The 25,423-nt window shown below is 48.4% G+C and overlaps 1 protein-coding gene across 3 annotated transcripts in view; it reads right to left on the bottom strand.

The window, feature by feature from the left end:
• Positions 1-25,423, bottom strand: part of LOC142575372 (uncharacterized) — a 44,430-nt gene that overhangs the window by 2,623 nt on the left and 16,384 nt on the right. The window contains exons 1-2 of one of the 3 annotated variants that reach the window (XM_075684702.1): positions 20,961-21,285; positions 16,800-17,166 (exon numbers count right to left, since the gene is read on the bottom strand). In XM_075684702.1, coding sequence (XP_075540817.1) covers positions 16,800-17,113 — 314 coding nt within the window. In that variant the 5' untranslated portion in view covers positions 17,114-17,166; positions 20,961-21,285. Of the gene's footprint in view, positions 1-16,799; positions 17,167-18,499; positions 18,556-20,960; positions 21,286-25,423 lie in introns of those variants that run through there. The other 2 variants (XM_075684704.1, XM_075684703.1) reach the window with 2 other exon arrangements.

Genomic DNA, 25,423 nt, shown 5'->3' with positions numbered 1-25,423 from the left:
CCACTTGGTGCTTCGCAAGCAGCAGATTACAAAGTTCCGATAACTGCTTCGGTTTGAATTTGTTTCAGTTTTGTCAATGCAGAACATTCAACAAAACTCGGCGAAAATATGCGAGAGTATGATACTTAAAACTGTGATGTCGCGACAACTGCGCGCACATGCGTCACGGGAAACCTTGTGTACCCTAATTTATTACGGTGGTGTTTCGATACCGTAGTGTATCTTACAAACTTGAGATTTCCACTACACTGTAACACAATCGGCTACGCTGAACGCTACTTTTCTGCTAGATATCCCCCAGCTGGGTGAAGTCCGCCTCTAATGCTATATATACAGAAAGGCGTTACAGATGGTGAGATCGAACCTTTGTCTTCGAACGCAGCTGCCCAAAGCTCTAGCCATCAGGCCACAATCACAGGATTGCTTCTATCCTGCTAAACTCGTTCTCTGAAACGTCTGGGGTGTGCGTAACGTGTCAGTTTCTCGCATTCTTCCCTCGTGACGTCTAATAAACACGCCCACTGAGGGCCAAAAGGGATGTATAACGACGCTAAATTTTAACAGGGCTAAAACTTGAGAAGAATGAGCTTAGCGGACCTTTTCAGCGTTTCTTGAATGTTATAAGTAAGCCTGCTTGGTCCAGATAGTTTGGTCGCGAACACTTGAGCCCCTAAGACTATTTTTGCGCACGTCAAAGGGAGCGCATACAACTTCGTCTCCAAAGAACATCGCCTGCTGTGGCCGCCACTTTCGTTAATGCCTCGTCACTTTCGTGCCGTTTTCTAAAGACGTCACGGCTGAAACGCGATTGCTCCGCCGACAAACAAGGAAATCTCAACCCCTATAAGGGGGGGGGGGGCGCAGTAATGCCGCTGTGAAAAGATCAGGTGGCGCATGTTATCCTGATTTTGGAGACCATGCTGCATCCACGTAGTTTTCTACAAAAAAATTACTAGAGGGAACTCTGGCATTAGTGTCTACGGGAGCTTCTTGTATAGGAACCGGGCGCGGGATCAGTTTGGACCGGTGGCGCCTTTATGCGGCGGGGCCACGAATGTAATGGCACGTGACGGCCGGGCCGGGCTCAGCAGGCGCTGCCGCCAGGTACGTTGATTTAATATGTTCCGACGTTTTTTCTTTCTGTTTTGCGTTGCTGAAATACCACGTGAAACCAAATCTCATCAGACATGTTGCGTTTTTAGGTGCACGAACACTTACTGAAACATAACTGAAGCCGGTTAGGCCATTCACTTCAATCATTTTTGATCGCGGCCTCACCAGATGGAACGGCGGAAAGACTGCGCGCAGGCAACAGTATATACAGTGCTCAGCAAGTGAAACGCGATGCTCCAAGCACATGGTCGCCGCTGCTTTTTGCGCCGACTGCACGCGCTGGGGACACTGAGCTGATGCATTGTGGTATACAGTGAAAGCAAGCAGCTTTGTGACGCATTGTGACTGCATTTTTTCCCACGGCGATCACCTGTAGATCACCTCTGGCGCAAAAAAAAAAAAAAAAAAAAGAAACGCTGGCAGAAGCGCACTCCCAGTATTGCGTTTCAATCGCTGAGCACTGTACATTTCCGACGCTGCTTTGCTGTTGTCAGGCCATTCTAACATTAATAAAGAAGCCGGCCATACGCATAGCTGCGGAGGCCTGTCTTCGCCTCCGCAGCTGTAAAGCTCCGGAGCTTGGGCTTTGAAGGCGAGCACTGAGATTTGTAGTCACTATTTTACCATGTTACCAGTGCATCAGTCTTCCTTTTAGCCTTAAGGTCATATTTTCCTTCCTCGCGCTTACAAACTCTAGTTGAGTCCGGCACATGACTGTTTCTGGGCATCGATGGCGAACGCAAACGGACCATTGTGTTGACACTTGCATCCACCGACGGCTTTCGTCGCACTAAGCTGTATGAAATGGCCCATGACTGAAGAGTCGGCTAGTTTCTAAGACATTAAGAATGACGAAGCACTCCAAAGATAAAAATAATTACAACGGGTAGAGAACGGGAACTTATTGATACATGTGCCGTTGAACAAAAAAAAAATGGAGACGTACGTCTCCTCTCTTTGTCCATAATTTTAGAGCGCAGCTCTTAGGGGCCCGTTCCCTTGTTGAACGCCCGCGTCGGCGTAACCGAGCGAACGAGCACAAAAGAGCAAACGTGAAGCGCAGCGGGGCTTAAAAGACGGCGATAGCGAAGAGAGAGCGAAGAGGAAAACGGTGGAGGAGGGTGCAGCGGAACCATGAGGCGGAAAGCGGAAAAGGAGGGTCTGGCGAAAGCGTGACAATAAAGTTGACCAACGATTGCGATACTCCCTAATGCGAAATTTGAGCGCGATATATTGGCTGGCGCAGACACTCTGTCTCGTGCGGCACGTTGCAAACAGAGCGAAGCGTTGCAAAATAAGTAACAAGCACAACGATAGCGGCCAGCAGAGTCGGCGATAGTCGAAAATTGGGTCAGGCGTGTCGGTTTTATACATGACTCGTCGAACGTTCCAGTGTAATCACGTGGCTTCTAGAAAGTAGTAGACACTTCACGTCGAGCATACAATCAGGTTACAAATACTATGGTGCCATCTGGTAGTCCTGTGCGGCACTGTGCTTTCCTCCTCCCCTTTCGCCATACTGTCATTCTCCATTTTCCGCCTCGTGCTTTCACTGTAGCCTCCTCCTCCACTTTTCTCTTCGCGCTCTCTTCTTTAATCTCCCACTGCGCTCCGTGTTCGCTTTCAGCTTTCGCTGTGGCCGTTCACTCGGTTACACCGAGGAACGACGCGAGGTGCGCCGACGCTCAACACAGAAACGGGTGCCTAGGAGTTACGCTCTAAAAAGCGTCGTGCCACGCAAGACGGGCTCTGCGGCGACGACCGCTACAAGATGGCGCCAGAGTAGCGTGCCGTCGTCTTTCCACCGATGCCGTCGATGGAAACAAAGTACTGCATGAGCAGAGGCCTGTCTGCGGCGGTTGCTGTGAATCGCGCCCACGCGTCGCCCCCGCTGCCTCTTGCGATCTCCCGATTATAGCGAGGCAGTCGCGGCACACTTCTCTCCGTCTGCAACGTGCCGCACGAGACATTGTCCGCGCCAGCCAATATATCGCGAAATGAAAACACGTGTAGATTTCGCATTAGGAAGTATGGTAATCGTTGGCAAATTTCTTCCTCCACAGAGAAGCGGTACAATTTGGGCCGAAACGGAAGACGGTACCATGTCTCGCACAGTCGTCGTAGTGCTCTGCTACGAGGAAAGGAAAAGTCTGGGGAATGAGGGCTGACTCCGAAGGCGGGGTTGCAGTTTAATACAGCGTCCCAAAGCGTTAGCTGCCGCTAGGCGAGCATGAGACAAACTGACACGCGCTCGTAGCAAGGAAAAAAAATATACTGGCTCTCCCGTATGCGAGAGTAGATGTAAGCATGAAATGGCTATTGGCAAAGCAAACTGGTAGATGGCACTAGGCACAATATTAAAATGGGTGTAGTGCACGTTCGTAACAACACACCCCAGCACCACACCGCTCCACACCGTACCACGTCATACTGTGCCTTGGTCCATATGGGCGCAACAGTTTCCTGTCACAGACAGAACTTCATTGCAACTCTCGTGTCGGCCAAACAGCCATCTTTGGCACGCCGGACGCTGCCGGCGCACGGAACGCGCCGCGGAACTCACGGACCGCCGGCGTTGAAAGGAGCACAGGTAACCCGGCCTCAGCGCCAGAAGATGACAGTCAAGTGTAGGGTGCCCTGCATCTGCCCCTACTTGGCTCTTCCCGAAAGTGCCACGGGAGCCTGGCAGGGTTCCAGGTAATCTTGGTTCCGAGGAAAGCGGTTTTTCAGCTCTGAAAGCTCGTTCGAAAACAGCCCGTATCCTCCTGCTGGGCGCTTTCAGACGGGGAGGCAACACCAAGGCAGCGCCGGTTGTAAGTCACCCGTAAGTAAGTCACAGTGGAGCCCTCGGAGCGACCCCATCTGCCGAATGTGACTGCACTTGCACGGGTGCCTACCATTACAGGAAAATGACCAGACCTGAGCGGCTCGACGACCAAAGGGGTTAAAAGCGAGAGACAGGGAGAAGAGACAGGCATTCCTTCATTCATTCATTTCTTTCATGCTTCTTGACACGGGCCGCAGCGTCCGATTTGCTGCCGACCATCGATGACTTTATGACTGTTCATTACTTTGTCTTATTACTGTAAATAATGTAAATAAACATTCAGTGTTATCTCAACATCCTCCTCAACGTCTGCCAACTCCCGCACTCAACGGCAAGATCCAATAGTGTTTTGTGGTCAAGCATCGTGGTCAACCCTTGTAGTCATGCATGCTTGCGCGAGCCTGTGTGTGACGCTGTCACGACGGTCTGCTTATGAAACATCCGAAAAAGAAAACAAAAAGCAAATTGATCTAGAAGATTTTGCTAAGTGTCGTATACTAAAGGTATGAGGATTGAAACTTTTATTTCTTCATTTATTACCTCATCTAAAGAAATAACAATTTCGCGCAATCGCTTGCAAAAAGCACCGAAGTATTTCTCGTTGCGAACGCAGCTACTGCATTCATGAGCTCTTGCTAGCCTTCGCAGCGTTGATTCATGTTATGCGTGGAACCGAGTATAGCACGCTCTCACCGACAACCAAGCTGAAAGCAGGGGCAGGCAGAGCATGGAGGACATTTTCCTGCATCTGCTCAGTGTCACTGCTTCGAGCGCGAGAGGAACGGCGGGAAGGACGTTAAGAATTCGAAGCTGCGTGGAATCCGCATTAGAATACCGATAACTCTAGCTTCAAGGGGCCGAAACTCTCCACGTTTGCGTGTGTGTCGCACTTTTCGACTCAATGTTCTTGTCCTCTATTCAAGCTAAGTCTCCCCTTCGCCTTTATGACTAGTATTCTTCAAAGACGAAGTAGCGACTTAATGTTGCAAACGTTCCTTACACTTTACATACTCTTAGAAAAAAAGGTTGTGTCAGTTATTAAATAAAAGCTAGCAACAGCTTGTCACAAAGTTCGTTAAGACATGGGTACAGCCGGAGCTAGTAACGGCGAAGGTTAGCGCTTACTACCCAGGTAAAACAACACACACACACACACACACACACGCACACACACACACACACACACGCACACACACACACACACACACACACACACACACACACATACACACACACACACACACACACACACACACACACGCACGCACGCATGCACACACAAACAAACAAACGAGGACAACATTTCCGCGTGGTTTAGTTATTATTTTAGTAGCACCAAATAATGACTCCTAAAGGTCATGCTTGCCAAGAACATCATACTTCGGGTAACGGCATTGCGTGGAAATGAACAATCGATGAAGCGGAATGAAGTATAGTCCTATACTAGTTGAACAGGATGATGCGCGGTCTGTCTTTGAGGAAGACCTTTATGTGTACGTATAGCCGTAGTCTAGGTCGTAACCTTGTTGCGCGGCCCGATTAGCAGCATAGCAGGCCACCGAGCGAGGTGGAGCGAGCACCATAACGTCCTGATGTCCTGCTTAAACGTGACCACCTGTTGCGTCATGAGGTCCAAGCCACACACCTCCTAGGAAACGAAACCGAAAAGGGTTCGCAGAAATCTGTTATAGTAAATTATTTCACATTATCTTAGGCTTGGCAGTATACTTAAAGCGAGTGCTTTCTTTGGCTCTTCAGGCCGTTTTTCGTGGTTGGTCGGCGGTCGGACTTGGCAAGGAGAACATTGGTTCTTTTCTCTCTCTCTCTCTCTCTCTCTCTCTCTCTCTCTCTCTCTCTCTGTCGCTAGTTCGGGCTGTTCGCTTACGTTTGCAGTCATCGTCGATGGTTCCTACACGATTTTTTTCTTTCTAGGGGTTCTTGATCCATGATTTTCATCTAACGCGAAAAAAATTGTGAAGTGAAAATGCCGTGTCAGTACACTCCATTAAATAGTATTAATCTAATCAGCTGATCTGAGCAGTTTAGCAACTCGATGTCATAAATCTCCGATTTAGCAACGTATAGAGGAGGTTTTGCCGCGACTGGCTGTCGCACCTAGTGTAGAGGAAGTTGGGCTTCCCGTCGCACCAGCTGCGGTTAAGGCGACGGCGGAAATAAGGCTCCACGGACGGGTCGAATGGGTCGAACTGGGGCACCGTACAACCTGCGGTCAGAATACGGTAGCCTACTGGAGTTGGCCGCACCCTCCTGCCGTCCACTGAGCACTGACTCCCTGTGCGTGTAGTGGACCACGATTCCAACAGGTAGTGGAATACTGCGCTGCCGAAGAGCAGCGCCGCAAGCGTCGACAGCAGGCACCGGCGTCGTAGCAGTAGTAGCTGATAAAGCGTCATCATGGAGGCCGTCATCTCGTTGAACCCGGAGGTGAACAGGTTGCTTCACCCTGAGCGAACGCTGTACAATAGACAGACACCAGACAGCTTTGTATGAATTACAGCTACCACTAATGCCGATAATGCTATATCGCAAGGGAGATAAGCTGCTGCACCTTTTAACGCGCTGTAGGTGACGCGTTCCCGCACGCACTTAACGCGCCACGCGAAACGGGTAACGCCGTGTTAAAAACACACTAAAGAGAAACGCAATCATTTCAGACTGATAATGTGTTCTTTCGTAACACTGTTTTCGTTAATTTAGGCTAACAGGTTTATAATAATAAACCTGCTAGACTTAACGTTCTCTTCCAATAGGAAGAGAACGTTATCAAAGTCGCATTTATTGAATTTCGCGCTGATATCTCCGTGTCGGTGTGCACGGCTGGGTTATCACGAATTTCAAGATCAACAAGGCATCTCGTCGAACACGTTGAAAACTATTATTTCGAAACTGGTGCAGTCCCGAGATAGGATGTCACGGATTTCAAATTATTTCTTTGTTATGGGGCGTTGCGCCGCAGCCAAAGTTCGGGAAACTTGCCGAGTTCGATCTTTGGCTCCTTTAGGCCACGATGTATTCCATTACTGCCAATAAAATAAATATGCAAGCTCGATCAGAAGCTATTAAAATCCATGACGATACAGCGGCCTGCTACGGGAAATTCAAGGTAGCATCGCCGAGCACCCGTATTTCGTTCTTCCGCAGTTTCTCCGCAGTTTCTGGCTAACCGAGCTTATTCTTGCAGTGATAGTGGATGCTTTTGGCGTTGTGGAAGCCTAATTTACTAACACAGCTCAAAATATTTCTCTCTCTAGTGTCTCCTCAAAACAGTCAAAAAACGGCAAGACTATATATGCCGCGGTGTAGTACAAGCTACCGCTGTTGTATCGACACCACCGCTGCTCGAACTTGCTCATTCATTCATTCATTCATTCATTCATTCATTCAATTCAGTTGTTGCTCACGATAATAGCTCCTGGACTAAGGCGCATGACATGGATGGTATACTTGAGCGTCCTCCCTACAGATATCGACACAGACCCTTTAGACTTGCTAACGTTCAGTGAATCATCTCGTTGCCAAAAAATCCCTCTAATTCTGGTCTCGTGGCCCAACTCTAAGATGCCAGAACTACTGATATATCTTGTCAACCCTTCATGACAGCAGTCAAGCGAGGAGGCGGATTTATTATAATAAACAGGCTTGAATAAGAAAAACCTTCGGTTTTTGCCAATTAGGCCCGGAAGCGCTTGTTATACATGCATCTGGCATTGACCGAACGGGCGGGACAAAGTTCCGTATCGGCAAGTTGACCCAAGTCGACACCACACCCGCGTTAACTCCGACTGACTACCGCCTGCAAGAACCCTGCCTACACGGTCCGCAAGCGCTTACATACGTTTGGCCCAGCGGGTCGGGTAAAGTCACCTACGGGTAAGTTAGCCCAAATCGGTACAATGACGCGAGTGATTAACATTCGAGCGAGCCCGACAGCATGACGGCAAACACCCCCCATGTCGGGGCCATGGGGCAAAAATCCTAAATGCTGCAGCGACTATACGTTATCAGAGGCTTCTACTTGGTCTCTCCGATTTTTAGTTGTGCCCACGCTGACTACGCCAGTGCTCATCGGCTGAAAGCAGCACCTTGGGAAGTCTTACACCGCAGAGACATTCGCGATTTCAATTACCATTGAAAGCAAAGGCCATAGATATGCGCCTGTCTAATTGGATTCATTTTGCCAGCTCGTGGAATGGAGACAATTAATGGTGCTCGCAGTTTCCGATCACCTTCGATTCTAATGGTCACTGAAACCGAGCGTTCGACTGTGATATTGGGCAGTCTGTGACGTCAAATCGAAGACTCGCATGACCCCTGTCAGCGTTATGGAATACTCTGTACGACAACCATGCGGTGTTACTTACGTGGCTTGGATCTGACTTTCAGCATGCAGGTTCTTCGAGACAGTAGCAAGTACTTTGCGTGGAACGCCGTTTTTACTTGTGGTCCGCGTCTCGACCGTTCGAGGGGAAACAGACGACGACGACGATGATGATGATGATGATGACGATGACGACGATTATTATTATGTTAAATGACGCTGCTGTTCTTTCCTATACAGCATGCGGCGCCTACCCACTATGGAGATTGACCTAGAAATGGATGGATTATTCCAGTTGTGACACCGACCAGACTCCACCTTCTTCTTTCTTCTCCCAAAGCAGCCGCGCTTACCCACTATTAAGAGCGGTCAGAAAGTGAGCCATTCTAAATTGAACCTAAATAACAACGCGTAATGTATGGGTGCAAAAAATCGCCAGTAAGCCAATAAATAAAATCAGAACTGAAACTTTAAGCTTTTTCCAGCGGGCACACGCACGCACACACACACACACGCGCGCACACACACACACACACACACACACACACACACACACACACATATATATATATATATATATATATATATACTAGAGTGTACGCTAGATATCTTTTATAGTTAACTGTCTCTACAGTATAAGGCGTAAAACGAGGAATACGTCATCACGTCCTTGTTTATATTGAACCACTGCGACTACTGAAATCGAGCGTTTCGACATATTCGTGCGTTCGTGTATCAGCTACGGTCACCACATTTGAGCGCACAGTATCCGCTCTTAGAATGTGGTGTCGCGTCAGTTGCACCTTGCAATTAGAGCGATGGTGGTGGCGGTGGTAAACATTTATTACTTGACCCTTTTTACAACATTACTTGTGAGAGGGCTCAGGAGCGCGTAGGGTGTCCGGGAGTTTGTGGCCCTCGGCGACCCTAGAGGCCAGTCCATCAGCCGTCTTTGGTCGGCTGGGTAGCAGCTAGACACCGCGGTCTCCCATCCCTCGACGTCGGTGAGTGGCCGCTCAGAGAGTGGCTGGAGCTCAGGGCATAAGAACATTCGGTGATGGAACTTGGCTCTAGGCGCGCCGCAGAGCGTACATTCCTGTCGATATAGGCCTGGATGAACCGGGCGAGAAAAGCTGGAGAGAGCAAGGTTTGTGCCTGAAGCTGGCTTTACGTAATTTGCTGGAATTTCGTTAAGGATTTATGTAGGGAAGGATATCTCAACCGCGTTTCGCGGTAGTGGAGGGTGATCTCATGACATTCTAACAATCGGTCTCTGGCGTTATCCAGGTCATCGGATGGCGTGGCTCTGTTGACGGCTACTTGAGCGATAGAATGGGCCATCTCATTGTCTGGATGGCCTGCGTGCGCGGGCACCAAGATTAGCTTAATTGGTGTGAGGGGGGTCTGGTGATTGAGAATTTTCCGTACCGGTTCATGAACTCGGCCTTTGGAGTAGTTGCGGATTGCAGTTTTGGAGTCGCTAAGGATAACCCCGGCAGTGGTGGTTGAGATGGCCGGGGCTATGGCAGCCTCCTCCGTCTCTAGGGACGTGCGTGGCTGTATTGTGGCAGCTGTGGTGTAACTAAGTTGATGTGACAATACACTTAAGGCAAAGATGGGTTTCTGTGGGTAGCTAGTGGTGTCGACACACACAGTGAGGTGGTCGTGCTGGTGTTGTTTGTAGAGGGCTTTTGCCCTGGTCTACCTGCGCGCCTCGTAATGCAGGGGGTGCATGTTTTTAGGCAGGCGGAGAATAGTGATGCAGTTTTGCATGTCTGATGGTAAGGGACATGTACGATTGGCCTTGGAAGTCGGGAATAGTCCTAGTTAGTCCAGGATGTGCCGATCTGTGGTAATAATAATAATAATATTTGGGGTTTTACGTGCCAAAACCACTTTCTGATTATGAGGCACGCCGTAGTGGAGGACTCCGGAAATTTTGACCACCTGGGGTTCTTTAACGTGCACCTAAATCTAAGCACACGGGTGTTTTCGCATTTTGCCCCCATCGAAATGCGGCCGCCGTAGCCGGGATTCGATCCCGCGACCTCGTGCTCAGCAGCCCAACACCATAGCCACTGAGCAACCACGGCGGGTGCCGATCTGTGGTGATAGAGGACAGGCTCTCAATTTGGGCTGTGCGATGAGCTTCCGTGAGCTCATAAAACGTGTTATGTACCCCCATGCGAAGGAGGCGCTAATTTGGCGTGTGTCTGGGGAAGTGCTGTCTTATACGCTTGACGTATAAGGGCATTCACTTTTTCCGTTTCCGCCCGGTTGAGATGTAGGTATGGGAGCGAGTATACTACTCTGCTTATGACAAAGGCCTGCACTAACTTACTCAAGTCGTGCTCTCTCATCCCATTGTGTCTATTGGCTATCCGCTTAATCAGGCGCATAGTGTGATGTACTGTGGTGGTGAGTTTGTTCATGGTCGCCGTGTGTCTACTGTTGTTCTGCATGACCATGCCAAGCACTCGTAGCTGTGTGACCTCTGAAATGGAGTAGGTCCTCATGTGGATACGGATGCTGGGGGTGGAGTTGCGTTTGTGCGACTCTTGGCGGGATGGAGAAAAAGAAGTTCCGACTTGTTGGGGGAGCACGCGAGGCCTGTTGCATTAGCCCGCTCCCCAACTACATCGGTCCCTGCTTGTAAGGTCGCCTCCATGTCGGCTATGCTGCCTGTAGTGGTCCACAAGGTAATATGATCTACATAGAAGGAGTGCGAGAGGTTGGGAATATTTTCCATGTCTCTGGCCATGAGAATGAGAGTAAGGTTGAAGAGGCGTGGCGAGAGCACTGACCCTTGCGGTGTACTTCTGCTACAAAGTTGGAGCTTGTCTGTTGTCAGTTCTCCCACAGTAAGGACCGCAGTCCTGGCCTGTAGGAAAGCTGTGATATAGGCGTGAGTTCTCCCGCCTACGTGTAGATCGAATAAGGCGTTCAGCACTGCGGTATGTTCCACATTGTCAAAGGCCTTGGTGAAGTCGAGTGCTAGTATGGCTTTTGTGCGTTTGGCATGCTGGGGGTGCAGGACTTCTTCAGAGAGCTGAAGCCTGACGTCATGCGTGGATTGATACCCGCGGAAGCCAATCATTGTGTGAGGGAAGAAATTATGTGTTTGCATATGCTGTTGGAGTCTTTCTGGTATGACGTGTTCGAAGAGCTTACCTAGACATGAAGTGAGTGAAATCAGAGGTAGGTATTTTAGATCTAGCACCTTGCCTGGCTTGGGAATAAAGGTTATCTTTGCATGGGTCCACTGTGAGCTGTTTCGGGAGCTATTTCGCGGTTTCTTTTCGAAAATGGCGTCTCGCTCAACAAGCGGAAAGGCTGTTTCACATGTTGCGACTGCACCGATTTTTGTCGCTCCAGTCGCAGCATGTGAAACAGTTTTAAGGAGGTTTCTTGGGGTCTTTACAAGCAAGCTTAGATTCAGCATAGATGTTCCCGTTCTGTATCTCTTCGGGGCTGCCATACCGGGTTACAGCCACCGGAATGCTTGCAATGCAATGAAATACTTTATTCTAGACTGACATCATCTGCCTTCTTCAAAATAAAAAGAACATGTAAATTTATTGTTTTCTAATGTTTCTTTTTATTCACTACGTTGCAGTATGATGACTAGAAAGTATCAGCATGTTCATCGTCAAACAACCCAGTTTGACGATTCGGATAATTGTCTATGATTTCTTAATAGACGCCTTGTGAGCTTAGGGCAGAAAATAACGAGGCAGCTAACTATTTGTTTAACTAATTGGATGTCACCGACAAAAATTACTAGTGTCTTCTCAGTGCACCTGAGAACAATACGTACTTAGTTTTGTTTGTTCAAAGTAATCCTTAGCTTTTTCAATCTTAGTTAATGTTAGCTAAGATTGTTAGCTAAGATGGGTACACTGTACATAAATATAGAATTTGCGTTCCCCGCACCAGTGAGGTGCGGCAACTCGACTTTATGCACCTTGCCGGCGGCTCGGACTATGTCGTTCCGGTCCCGCGCAATCGTGCAGACTCAGTAACGCCAGCCGTTCCCCTCTAACATTTTTGTCATTCCGACAGACGATTTCATCCCATTAAACCTACTCGACTCGCTTTTGTCCGGTCCATATAAATGGAGTGATCCAAATGCACAATGGTGCAGCGAGAACGATACCTTGTTGCGTATTTCGCGCAAGCGAATTTCTTTGCGAGTGAAAATCGTGAAGCAGCTGCCGTGGTGGCGTAGTGCCTTTGGCGTTATGCGCTGCTGGGCCCGAGGTAACGGGATCACATTCGGGACGCGGCGGCCGCATTTCGGTGTGAGCGAAAATGCAAAAAAAAAAAAACAACAACATCCGTGTACCGTTCATTGGGCGCACATTAAAGAACATCAGGTGTTCAAAATTAATCCTTATTCCCACACTATGGTGTGCGTTTTAGTCATATCGTCGTGATTTTGGCACGCAACCCCCCATAAACCTTTTTTGATCATTCAGCAACGAAATATATTTCCTCAGTCGAATTTGAAGCTCTTTATTCGAACATCGCAGTACCCACGTTAAGATGCCATGCAGCGTATTCAAGGAGCATGATTCACATCTGCTGTTCGTAAGTACGGAGACAGTAGCAATATCTCTCAAGCACGTGACCCCACGCGCAATAGGACATCGAGGTGCATCTATCGTTGCAGCTGATACCGTTCAGCGTAGTCATGGCGTCACCAGTGACACGCACAGTGCCCTCGAAAATAGCGTTACCTGGCGACAGCTCGACGGTGACCCAATAGACCATTTTCATGCTTACAAAGTTCCCAGAAGACTTCTGGTTAAGCCCTACAAAAGAACACGTTACAATAGCCTATAAATTTATAGGATCCTCCAGCAGGCACCAGTTTTATTGGGGAGTCGGAGTGTTTTACAAGTGAATGGTAGTGTTAAGTGCTGCAACAACATAAAGAAAGCCCATACATGAGCTCGACGCGCGGCATACGTTCTTTATATCTGAAAAAAATTTACATTATGTGCCTACCGTATACTACCCGACAAAATACTACTTTTTTCTTGGCTAATCGGACGGTCTAAAATGACTTACCGGAAGTTCTCTGGGGTCACGAGCGCACTACTGCCACATCGCGGATGCAAAGCCAAGAAAAAAGTGGTAGTGATTGTCCCATAGTATACGGTAGGCACAAGTTTTAGGGCAATTATAAATTCAGACGAGAACCAGTGGGGATATTTAGAGCGTTTAGGTCTGTACTGGGGAATGTATTTTGGGTATACTGCTCAAAACAAGCTCCGTTAACTGATTTACTTGGTCATCAACATTGGTTCTGTCTAACCAGTGACCAATCGGTGGTGGACAAGAACTCATATTGTAGCGGCGTGACTATCACCTCCAGAGATGGTGAAGAGGGCTCACGTGCAAGGATCGCGAGAAAAAAAAATACATGCTAGCGCGCTCGACCTTAGTGATAGCTTCCGCTTCAGAGATCTAGCGGCCCCATGGCTGGCCGGCCTAAATAAACAGCGGCCACGGTGGCTACCTCCATCGCACCACCTCCCACAAATTGGCGACACTCGACGACCGAGCCCAGCCATGGCAGCGTCAGCGCACCGATTCTACCAAGGCGAGTGACGTGGCCACACGCAGTCCAGCAGACGTCCCACGGTTATAGGGTGTCCGGAAATTCTACGTCGACATGCCGGACATCTGGTTCATCCAGCTTGACGGGGACTACCTTATCAACAAGGTTCCAGGCTCCGTCTGCGTTCCAGGCTCCGGTAAACACTCCCACGGCCCCGACTTCTACGAGGAGTTGCTGGCAGGCGTCCTTGTTAACCACGTCACCTCGAGCGCTCACTCTGCTCCAGCGGGCGCCCCGTAACAACAGCTCTCGCCATTTGAACTATCGTGTCATTCTGCGTATTGCCGCCCCACATCACCTGCATCCACCCGTGCCGGTCGTCAGCAAGCGCCGGTCCCAGCATCAAACCTCTACCCTGTCCGCAGTCCTCCTCCCCAACTCTAAGGCTGCGCGAGTACTCTTACCAAGGAATTCACTGGGCCAAACGCAAGTGCTTTCGGCTACTCTACGGCCCGTCGCTCTCGTTCCTTGGACGTTCCCGCAAGCTGTTCGTTTTTCATTCGGGGTCACCTCACTCATCACCGATTCAGAGGCTCCGCCACTGGCTCCACTAGGCGCAAATTTCACTCTCGCAGGCACGGCGACATCACGAGCGCAACCTTCGCGATGGCTGCAGCGACCACCGCAATCCTGTTGCTATCGGCATTCGAAATTTCACCGCAAGCAGCAGCAGGCTAGCCTTGCGATGTTCTGCGCTCGCCCCTTCCGCGGATGCATGGCCTATACCGAAGTTTTGCAGGAGCAGCTCTGCCATCTGGTTTCTTCACCTCGAGAATCACTTCTACGTCAACAACATGATTAACCAGCACTTGCGCTATCTCCACGCAAGTAGCGAGCCGCCAGACGGTCTTCTTTCGGTGCTCCGACTACTACCAGGCCCGAGGATCTACAAGAACCTGCGGCAGGTCGTGATTTCGCACTGCATCACTATGGCTGCGTCTCGCTCATAACCTACGCTGCCCAGGCTGCCTGGTACATCTGTCTTGGATTGCGGAATCCAACACTACCAACTACTGCCACTTCCACTACCAAAGACACTACCAACGCCACTGCCACTCTTGCACGCCTTTCGACGACACCGTATTCAGCGTTGTTCCTCTCAACGTTTTGAACTCTTGGCACGCGCCAAAAACCGGCCAATACGCCTCAACTCTGCTTGCCAAGTTGCAACGCACAAGACAACGTGCGCCTTTTTCGCATATTTCAATCGTACTATATTCCAGTCATACGCGTATTTCAATAGCACTAGGAAGCCGAGGGCCTTGCAGCGGAGCGACTATCACCTTCAGAGCTGCCGAAGAAGACGGCTCACGTGCAGGGGCGCGAGAATGAGCACACACTAACGCGCTCGACCTGAGTGGTAGCTGCCGCTCCCGAGATCTATTCAGGCCTATATAAACAGTGGCCACGGCGGCTACCTCGTCCCACGCCTCCCACAATGTAAACTAAGGTAATCACCACGCTTGAAAACAAACCGACAGGATTCATTTATGCCACTGGAGGAGCTCTGCCTCAGGGCTGACACAGAGGTGGTTGTCTTCAGTGACGAATTAAACTTATCGGGACGCACAAGGGACGTGTCACAACGAGAGACATATAAAACTGGAGCATTCCAGATGCAAAGGTCTAAAACGCATAAATGTCCACATGAATGATGCCACATGAATTGGCGATCAAGTTATGCTGCCGAAGGGGACGGAAGGACAGAAAGTTCAACAACAGGGTGCATTTCTTCTCTATATAACGATTCTAATGGGAATATCTAAGCGTGTTCCTATCAACTCCAGGTGTGTTAAAATCACCAAGAAAGATTACTCTGCGCTTGCTATGGGAAGATATTACACTTTCAATAGAAGAGATGACCTCATCAAACAAAACAGGGGAAATATTAGGCTGTAAATAGTAATAATAATAATAATAATGATAATAATAATAATAATAATAATAATAATAATAATAATAATAATAATAATAATAATAATAATAATAATAATAATAATAATAATAATAATAATAATAATAAAGACTGCCCATACGAAACTTCACAAAACCGTCAAGGGTTCATTCCCCAATAGTTCCGGCTGTGGATGACCAGAAATGGCATGGTCCGCAATTGAAACTGTTGGGGAAATTAACGCATCCACATAACCGTACAGATGGAACCTTACTGCTTACTGTAATATTTGTATGCCAATTTATGTGCGATGGGTGTACAGGAGAGGACAGCGAAAATGCAACAAAAAGAGCGTATTACGTTGTCAAGTATACAGTACTTGCATTTTGTGCACTAGTTTGCGAAACTGTGAATTCTGCATGTATTCTCGGGCAATTCGATGTACTTGTATTTGCATACGCAACCGTGCAACGTGTACCTACTGTTGTTTCCCGTACTCATCGACAGATGATTCCGTTCCCGCTCACTAACTTTATCTTGCGATACACATGTGGCACATTTTGTGACAAAATTATGCGATCATGTATTTTTCCCTTCTTTGCCAAGCGACGAGAAGTAGTCAGCGCCACTTAAAGGAGCCAACCTCTCTTATCACATCCCGCCAGCAAAAATTTACAAGGAAAATACAGTAGAACACACCTAAACACCAAAAACACTCGACATGTATTGTGCTATCGCATTCTCCGACAACTCTATTAAAAAGAACCGATGTGCCCCACACCACCCATATCCAATACTCTGATACGAAACGTACAAGATCCCATATAAAAGCCTGCTTTTCCCATATGTCATTTATATTATTGGATATGGGAGTTATAGGGAATACGGTTTCTTGTTTCAGTAGGGGACATTGCCGATGAAAGAACAATACATAAAATAATGCACACATAAGTCAAAGGAAAGTGCGCGGTACAACGTGCTGTGAAGGAGACAGCCGCACCTGATGGATAGGAAGTTAGGCTTTCCTTGGCACCAACCGCCGCCACCCTCAAGATGATGGCGGACGTAGGGCTTGACGGACGGGTCGAACGGGTCGAACTGCGGCACCTCGCAACCCGTGGTACGAATGCGGTGGCCCACTGGAACTGGCCGTTCCGAACGACCGCCGCTTGAAGCCGAACCTCTCGGGTGTGACGTGGAGTGCGACGGCCGCAGGTAAACTTGGCAGCGGAAGAGCACCACGCCGAGCATCGCCGTCACCAACAGCAGCAGGCATCGGCGGCGCCTGAACCGTAGCAGCCGGTGCGGAATCATCACGCGTCTTCCTCTCGTATTGCCCGGAGCCGATCAGGTTACTTGACTCTGGGCTGACGGTACGAAGGAGTGAAAGTATAGGTAGATTTAGCATAACTTCACACGTACTGGCCGGGACCGTAGCCTCCGAAATCGCACAGGTGCAAGGTGATGTTGCATTCTCCGAGGCCACTCTCAGACTTATGCCGAGGGACCACGTGTGATCGAGACGTATCCACAATCAACATAAAGAAGTCTCAATTGCACGTGACGGGTTGATAAACACAAATGCAACAACATTTTGCTACCAGCAGTATTCCTCTCCAAACAATAAATAAAGAAACAAATAAATAAATTACCGTGGCCAGGAACAACCAAGAGGTATAAGTGTTAGCGCACGCATATATTAGAAAAAGAAAAATGATAGAAACCAGCTGGAGAACATAGGTGAAAAAAAAGCAATCAATTAAATATCGGTCTTGAAAAGAAGAGCGTACATACACGAAGGAGCAAGGTGAACACAAAAGAATAAGACGGAGAAGGGCAGTTGAATAATATGTGAAACTACGACACAACAACGCAAAGCTCGGAAAGGAACAATGACAGCGAGTTATGGTAAATATCAAGATAATGAAAATAAGCGGCATAAAGACTGTATTCTGTGGACGGTTCGGTGTTAGTGATAACAGGGATGAATATCGAAGGGTCTATCTTTCCTGGTCATGTTGCGCGGAACACGAAACATGATGCAACTAAGGCGTTGGGGCAGGTTGGGATACCGTGAAGCAGTTTGAAAAGAAACAGGAGGTCGGCGCGATTACGTCGGCAGGGAAGTAAAGGAATTGACAGTGTATTTATTGAATAATAATAATAATAATAATAATAATAATAATAATAATAATAATAATAATAATAATAATAATAATAATAATAATAATAATAATAACCAAAGTTGATGTAACTTCAGCGCGCACATTGGCACTAGCAGCTTTTGTGAAGCGCTTAATTGTGTTAATTTCCACCCCACGCAATGGGTCCTTGGCCTAATGCAACCAGCGCAGCCCTGGTAACAAGACCCGCTATAGCTTTTCTCCAAGCCACTGGGCTGGACGCACGGCTTTAGAGATACCACAACTCTGTGAAATTGTATATACGCATCTCTTCCTTATACCATCATCATTCATCAGCCCTTTCCCTCCTCGTCCCTTTTCCCCAGAGTAGAGTAGCAGGCCAGAGCAAGTTATAGCTCAGGCCGACCTCTCTGCTCTTCTGTAAATAAATTTCTCTCTCTCTATCTCTCTCACAGAATGCGCAATCTCAGACAATGTTTATGTTTATGCACCGCATATAGGTCACAAATTTATTGTCACGCAATGTTTATGCGCTGAACCGTTCGCGGTTACTTACGCAGTTAAGCTGTGCCCAAATGCAAACACCAGTTCATGCAGATGCACACTCCGAACCGTCAACGCAGCGGCGTCACGTGGACGAACGCCATGTTGGTGCTTGTTTAAGGAAGAACAGTGAGTATGCTGAGAGAAGTACGACGCACATGCATATACATTTAAAGCGACACTAAAGAGAAAAATGGTTTCGACTGTACTCCCGGTAATTCGACCCGTGCGGGACGTACCGCAAGCTTCGGTCGAATTATTCTAATAGTCTAACAGACGACGGCAACATGAATGGATTTGAATCTTTTTTTATTATTATTCCTTGAAGTAGTCTGTCCTCGTCGATAGACAACTTAAATAGCGTATTACAATAACTATACGTGCAAATCGTCCTCCAATCAGTGGCCCGCAAACCTGAACACTGTCATCGGCGCTGACAAAATCGCAACAGACATCGCTCGGGGCACATGCGCAAGACTTCGTTATCACTGGAGAACGAGTTGAAGTCCCAACTGATCGTCGCGTATATGGAAGTAGCGTCGTCTACTGAATTTCTTGTGCTTTAGAGTTCATTAACGCCTGCGCACATGAGGAGGGGTCGATGGGAGTCGAATTACTCGAAGCAACATGCTTTGGCGTTGGAACTAAACGAGTTTCTTCCATGGCAGTGGATGGCTTCTTGCCGTGACACCTCAGTTCGTTCGAATTAATCAATATATTAGAATAACCCGCGGGTCTAATCAATGGGCGTTGAAATGTATAAGTATAGTCACCCTTCCACAATAACAAAAACGCCCCTTTTACATTACGCAACAAAGGTGAGGCGTGCAGACAGGTCACAAGAGAAGAGAAGAGGACAACACGAATGTCGTGTTCCTTACCAATTAGCTCAGCTTTCTGTCGTTTAAGCCCCTTTTACCACGAGGCTTGGTAAGCCAGAAATGGCGCAAAAAGCGACCGTTTCGACTGCCATTTCGCAGCTACCACTGCGATTTTTATTCCCATGGGAATAAAAATCGCAGTGGTAGCTATATTGCATGGATTGGCCTAATCTTCGTGCTTGTGGCGTCAGACGGTACGCTCTCGACGACCTCATCTGTGACGGTTTATATTTATCTATTTCCAAGCATTCGCATATTTTCAAACGCATGAAAGCAGTTAGTGCACACGCATATGTATTCGTTGCGAACTCCAGTAATTATAAATCTATCTTTCGTTGAAGATGAACAATTCTCAAAGCTACAAAGTTGTCTGAAGAGCACCGCTCATAAAATTCGTGGCTACCATCATTCCCATACTGGCCGAATCGCCATATATTTGCAGTTCCTGTAGAGAATTTATTTATTTATTTATTTATTTATTTATTTATTTATTTATTTATTTATTTATTTATTTATTTATTGCAGGAAGCTATATGCAGTATAGTACTGAAATTTGGGCGAGCGGGTGTTCGTTCATTTTAGGAACGCGGTGCTAAATGACGGGGTGCGTGAAGAAAGCAAACACACGGCAGCAGCGCTGTCATGCCTTAATATTCCCCTCTCACGTCTTTCTTCCTTCCTCGCGTCTCACGAAACGAGGCGAGACAGGAACCTACTGACCGGTAGGTGCCCTGGATCAGCCGAAGAATGATTCACATTAAAATAATTAGGCAGGACCAGAGGCTTAGTACCGAAAACGCTCCTACTCCCCCCCCCCCCCCCACCCTGGCACCTACTCCCAACCCAAGACAAAAATATATGTCTGCTAGGAATACCGGGCATACAACGACGTGCGACATCAGTCCCTCCCTGCTCCCCCCCCGCACCCCCCCCCCCCCGCCAGCCCCAGTGAAAATAATTCCTGGCTACGCCATTGCGCAGGCCGTTGCGGACTAAAAACGACAGAATCGGATGTTTTGGGGCGCAATAACAGCGTTCCCGTCGTGAAACGCGTCCTTAATTCAAAAATCACAAACTTGCTAATGTCATTTAATTAGCCAAGTAATTAAATGACAAAATTAATCCTGGCGGAGGGATGGGATTGATAACTGAATACCATATAGGTCTCATAATCCTGCGTTACAGTTTTTAACAACTTGGAGCGTGAGCTGGGACGTGGCTGTGGTATGAGCTGTGGTATCGAGCTGAATGAACGACTTGGCCTTGACTTATTTATTTTTCTGGCAGAAAACATCAGTCATGTCATGCGTAACGACACCGGCTTGCAGCGAGCATGTAAGACAGAAAGCTGGGCTAGTTGGTGATTACTCGTACCAGGGAACATTGTACTAGTGCGTAAACAAGGACACCGACAGGAACACGAAACCCAAGCGTTCGGCGAGTCCTTTTCATGTTCCTGTCCGTGTCCTTTTTTACGCGCTAGTGCAATGTCCCCTTTGCAGCGAGCCGAGCACGTATCTTCTCTGCACCATCGTGGGATACTCTACACGGCAACCATGTGCCCGCGGAGTTCCTAATATGCGTCACTCTTACCTGGCTTGCATGCAGAGGCTCTCCCGAAAGGCGCAAGTGCCTGTTCCTAGAACGCCGTGTTCTTCAAGGTTGGCGTCTCCTCAGAAGGCGGCCAGCGTCTTCACGCTGCGCGGCCACGCGTTCAGCTGGTTCTTGTTCCCAAGGAGTTGCTTGTATATCGACGACACGGCTCGGCCGGAGCACAAGTACCTACTGAAGCTGGGTATGTCCAAAAACGAATGCAGTGCGAGATCTTCTGTTGTTGCTATTGTGGCCACAAATGTTGATGATGATTCCTTTACCAGTATAGACACTGATGCGTTCTCTTCAACCGTGTTAGAAACACCATGGCTCCAACTCTTTCGTCTTTTGCTACTTTCTGTCGAAGTACATTGTATATATATATATATATATATATATATATATATATATATATATATATATATATATATATATATATATATATATATATGTGTGTGTGTGTGTGTGTGTGTGTGTGTGTGTGTGTGTGTGTGTGTGTGTGTGTGTGTGTGTGTGTGTGTGTTTTTACGATATCATCTAGCGATGCTCAAGGGACGAGCCGCCGCGAGAACGACGACGAAGTGGGTCTGTGCCCTTGGCGCGAGCGAGTGTCGGCCTGGCCCATTGTGCCATTTTTGCAATGCATTAGAGACGATTGAGCACTACTTGCTGGAATGCCGGCGTTTCTCCTCCGTGAGGAAAATGACATTAGAAATTACAGTGCGACAGCTTGGCCTGCCATTGAACACTCCGGTGCTACTGTCTTTCGGAGCGTCTGTGCTTGGGCACTCACACAGGAATGTGTGCTTCGCCTTAGAAAAATTTATTATTGAATCAAACCGATTTCATTGATGACCGTATTATTCTATTTATTCCTCCTCTATTGCCGCATTGATATATTATAGATTTTTTTTCCTCTACGTAGCATGACAGTCTACTGAACCGTTTCGATTTTCTCTCGCCTAAATTCATGCAACAAAATTTTAGGTTGTTTCCTCCATTTTCTGAACACTTAAGCAAAGTCTGCCCGACTCTTGGCCAATCCCCGCGAGTGGGTAAGCGCCAAACTCATCAAGGACATCATCATCATCATCATCATCATCATCATCATCATCATCATCATCATCATCATCAGTCTGGCTCCAGTGTAGTCTTTTAATAGCCTCTTCCTTTCTGTGTCTTTCCGCACGTAACATTCTGGTGGAGGTCGGCAATCCCCGTCCTCACCACGGAACTCCGGAGTGGTCGGTACATCGAGCTTGTCACCATGCCTTCCGGTGACGAGACCGCCTCTGCAACAGCTTCGGCCTGTCCGACTGCTCCAATCATCACGGTTGCCCAACATCGCGACCCTGGTGTGTTCTCTGGCCTAGAGGGAGAGGACGTTGACGAATGGATCAAGCTCTATGAACACGCCTGTGCTAATAACAGGTGGGACCCAACGATCATGCTCGCCAATGTCATCTTTTATCTAGGCGGCACCCCACGCATATGTGGCACCAAACGCATGACAAAGAGATAACCAGTTGGGACATATTCAAAGAGAAGCTCAGGGAGCTGTTCGGCGACCCCATTGGGCGCAAGGCTGCCGCGAGAAAGGCTCTTGCGTCTCGTGTTCAGACATCTAGAGAGCCATACGTTTCGTACATCCTCGACGTCTTGGCTCTATGCCGCAAAGCTGGCGATACTATGTCTGAAGTAGATAAGGTGTCGCATGTGCTAAAAGGCATCGCCGACGATGCTTTCAATTTGCTTGTTTTCGGCCATGTCTCGACTATCGACGCCATCATCAAAGAATGCCGTTGCCTTGAACAAGCTAAGAGCCGCCGTATCACTCATCACATCACGCGGCTACCCAACACTGCTGCTACGTCGACATGTGAGGGTCGACCGCGTCAGACCACGCCCTGTGACGACGTAACCCGTATTGTTCTCCGCGAGCTCGAAGCCGCCTGTTCTCCAGCTTTCTCCGCGAAGCCTCCCGGTCCACCAGAAACAACGATTGCGATGATTCAGGCCGTCGTCAGACATATATACATGATTATTGAGTGATTATTCATTCTAAATATACTGAAAACACAATAAGACCCCCGATTACTGGATACTTTCGTATGATACCCGCGTGATCTCGAAAAAAGTCACCAGTTGTCCTGGTTAACTCCTCCAAACTCCTGGACAACGCTAAGAAGGTCCTTCGTTATCAGAAGAAGCCTGACACATGCATTCAGCAACAGACGCGTGCAAAAAATGTGCAGCAACATCGACGATGATTCTCAATGTAAGCAAGTGGCCGAAGTCTTCTAGTGAGCTATTGACTTTATCAAGTGCATGGTGAGCTTGAATACGCTTTTCTTTCTTTTTTTTTTGTAGAGAGGCTATTTAGGTAGTAACATAGCCGTTAAACAGCACAGCTGTAGCGGAATAGCATAGGTGCGCGAGCAGCTGCGTCTCAAGGAGCAACTCTCCTCCTTTGCATCGGTGCCATTGTATCGGCGGTAAAAGTCCGATTACCATCTACCACGACAAAGAATGGGCAAAAGAGAAAAAGAGAAGAAAATGGCGTTGAGGCAGCCTAGCCCCGGGCACCAACATCAACAACCGTTGGACAAATAAAGTTTATTCCTATCCTAAGAAAGATCATGAGGCTTGAGAGTCGGCAATGTCATCTATTTGAAAACGGGATATGCCAGAGCCCGGTAGTCGAACCCGCCATCGCTGCCTTTTTCATCACTTTTTCGACTCAGCAATTGCCATTTCGGTGTAGCCGAACTAAGGTTCACTATAGTGCATCCACCTCAAACGTAAGCTCCAGCTACATTGTAACAGTGAAACTGCCCAGTGAACCACCGATATCCTATCAAGATCTAAGTACGATCACTTCATCCACGTCTTGTCCTAACATCTTATGGAGGTCTACAAACATGTATTTTGATATATCAAATAGCCGACGCCAAACTGCCGGGAGGAGGGGGGGGATTAAACTTTTATTGTAGAACCAGCACTCTATGATGGCCAGGCCTAAGCCTCCCATGAGGGGACGTCGAGGGCTTGCCTCGCCGCCACCTCACGGGCGCGCTGGGTCGACAAGGCTTGGTCGTCGAGGGCGGAGCTCCGCAGAGCCTCATGCAACCTTGACGAGAGCGTCGGGGTGTTAATGTGTGTGTACTGTGCTGGGCACTCCCACAGCATATGGGGAAGCGTAGCCGGTTTAATGCCACAGCACCGGAAGTTGGGGGTAGTGCAAACGTCTGGGAATATAAGGTGGAGGCGGGCGAGTGAAGGGTACGTGTTTGTAGCAGACGCAGGATAGTAGCCTGCGCCCGGCTGAACTTGGGGTGAGGTGGGGGGGGGAGGTTCGGCGACTGAGGTAAAAGGCCTTATTTAATTAACGAGATCGTTTTAAGTGGTCAGATTGTCCCTAGTGTCCAACTCGTTTTCAGTGACTCCGACGCGGTTGACTAGCCATCGCGCAATGGAGTGGGTGACCTCGTTGAGATTGGGGAGGTGTGGATGGACAGGGCGCGCATGGGCCGGGATCCATGTGAGGGAGATCATGCTGTCTTTAGAGTATGGTGCTTGGCAGGGGATGCGAAGAACTTGGGGAGAAATACGGCCTTTGCTGAAGTTAGTGATGGCTGAGCGAGAGTCACACACGATGGTGTGACAGGTGGGATCAAGAGTGGCCAGGGCGATGGCTACTTCTTCAGCCGTCTCGGCAGTGGGGGTAGTGACGCTGGAGGCGTGGTGTAGGACTCCATCGCGTGTGGCGACGGCCACAAATCGTGTGCCATGTGAATATTGGGCTGCATGAACAAATGTGACGCCAGGTACGTGAGCAAGGGCTTTTATGATAGATCCGGCCCGACCATGGCGCCGGGCTCCGTTATATTCAGGGTGCATGTTTTTAGGGATAGGGTCTGTGTAGATCCAGCTACGGATGCCAGTCGGGATGGGTTGTTTGGGGCCCTGTTGCTGATGGTAGGTGAAGCCAAGCGTGGATAGAACAAAGCGTCCCGTTTCAGTAAGGGTGAGCCGTTCAGGCTGAGAGCGTCGTTGGGCTTCAATGAGTTCGGCAAGGGTGTTGTGAACCCCCAGTTGGTTGAAGAGTTCAGTGCTGGTGTAATGCGGGAGGCCAAGTGCTTGCTTGTAGACCTCTCGTATGAGCCTGTCGAGCTTGTTTTGCTAAGCCCAGTGCCACTTGAGGTACGCAGCAACATAGGTAATATGACATACGACAAAGGACTGCACGAGGCAGAGAAGGCTTTCTTCTTTGAGTCCCCCTCGTCGGTTAGAGATACGTTTAAGAAGGCGTAGGGTGTTTTGAGATTAGGCACAGATCTTGTTGAGAGCGAAGACGTTGGATCCGTTGGTAGAGATGGTGAGACCGAGGACCCGGATACTAGGGACGTGTGGGATAGGAGTGCCATCTTGAAGGAGTAGGGTGATGTCGTCATAGGGTCGGT

Source organism: Dermacentor variabilis, chromosome 3 (genome assembly GCF_050947875.1).
Source record: "Dermacentor variabilis isolate Ectoservices chromosome 3, ASM5094787v1, whole genome shotgun sequence".
Lineage (NCBI taxonomy): Eukaryota > Metazoa > Arthropoda > Arachnida > Ixodida > Ixodidae > Dermacentor > Dermacentor variabilis.
The sequence above is the reverse complement of the archived record's forward strand: the minus strand, read 5'-3'. Positions and strand labels throughout refer to the sequence as shown.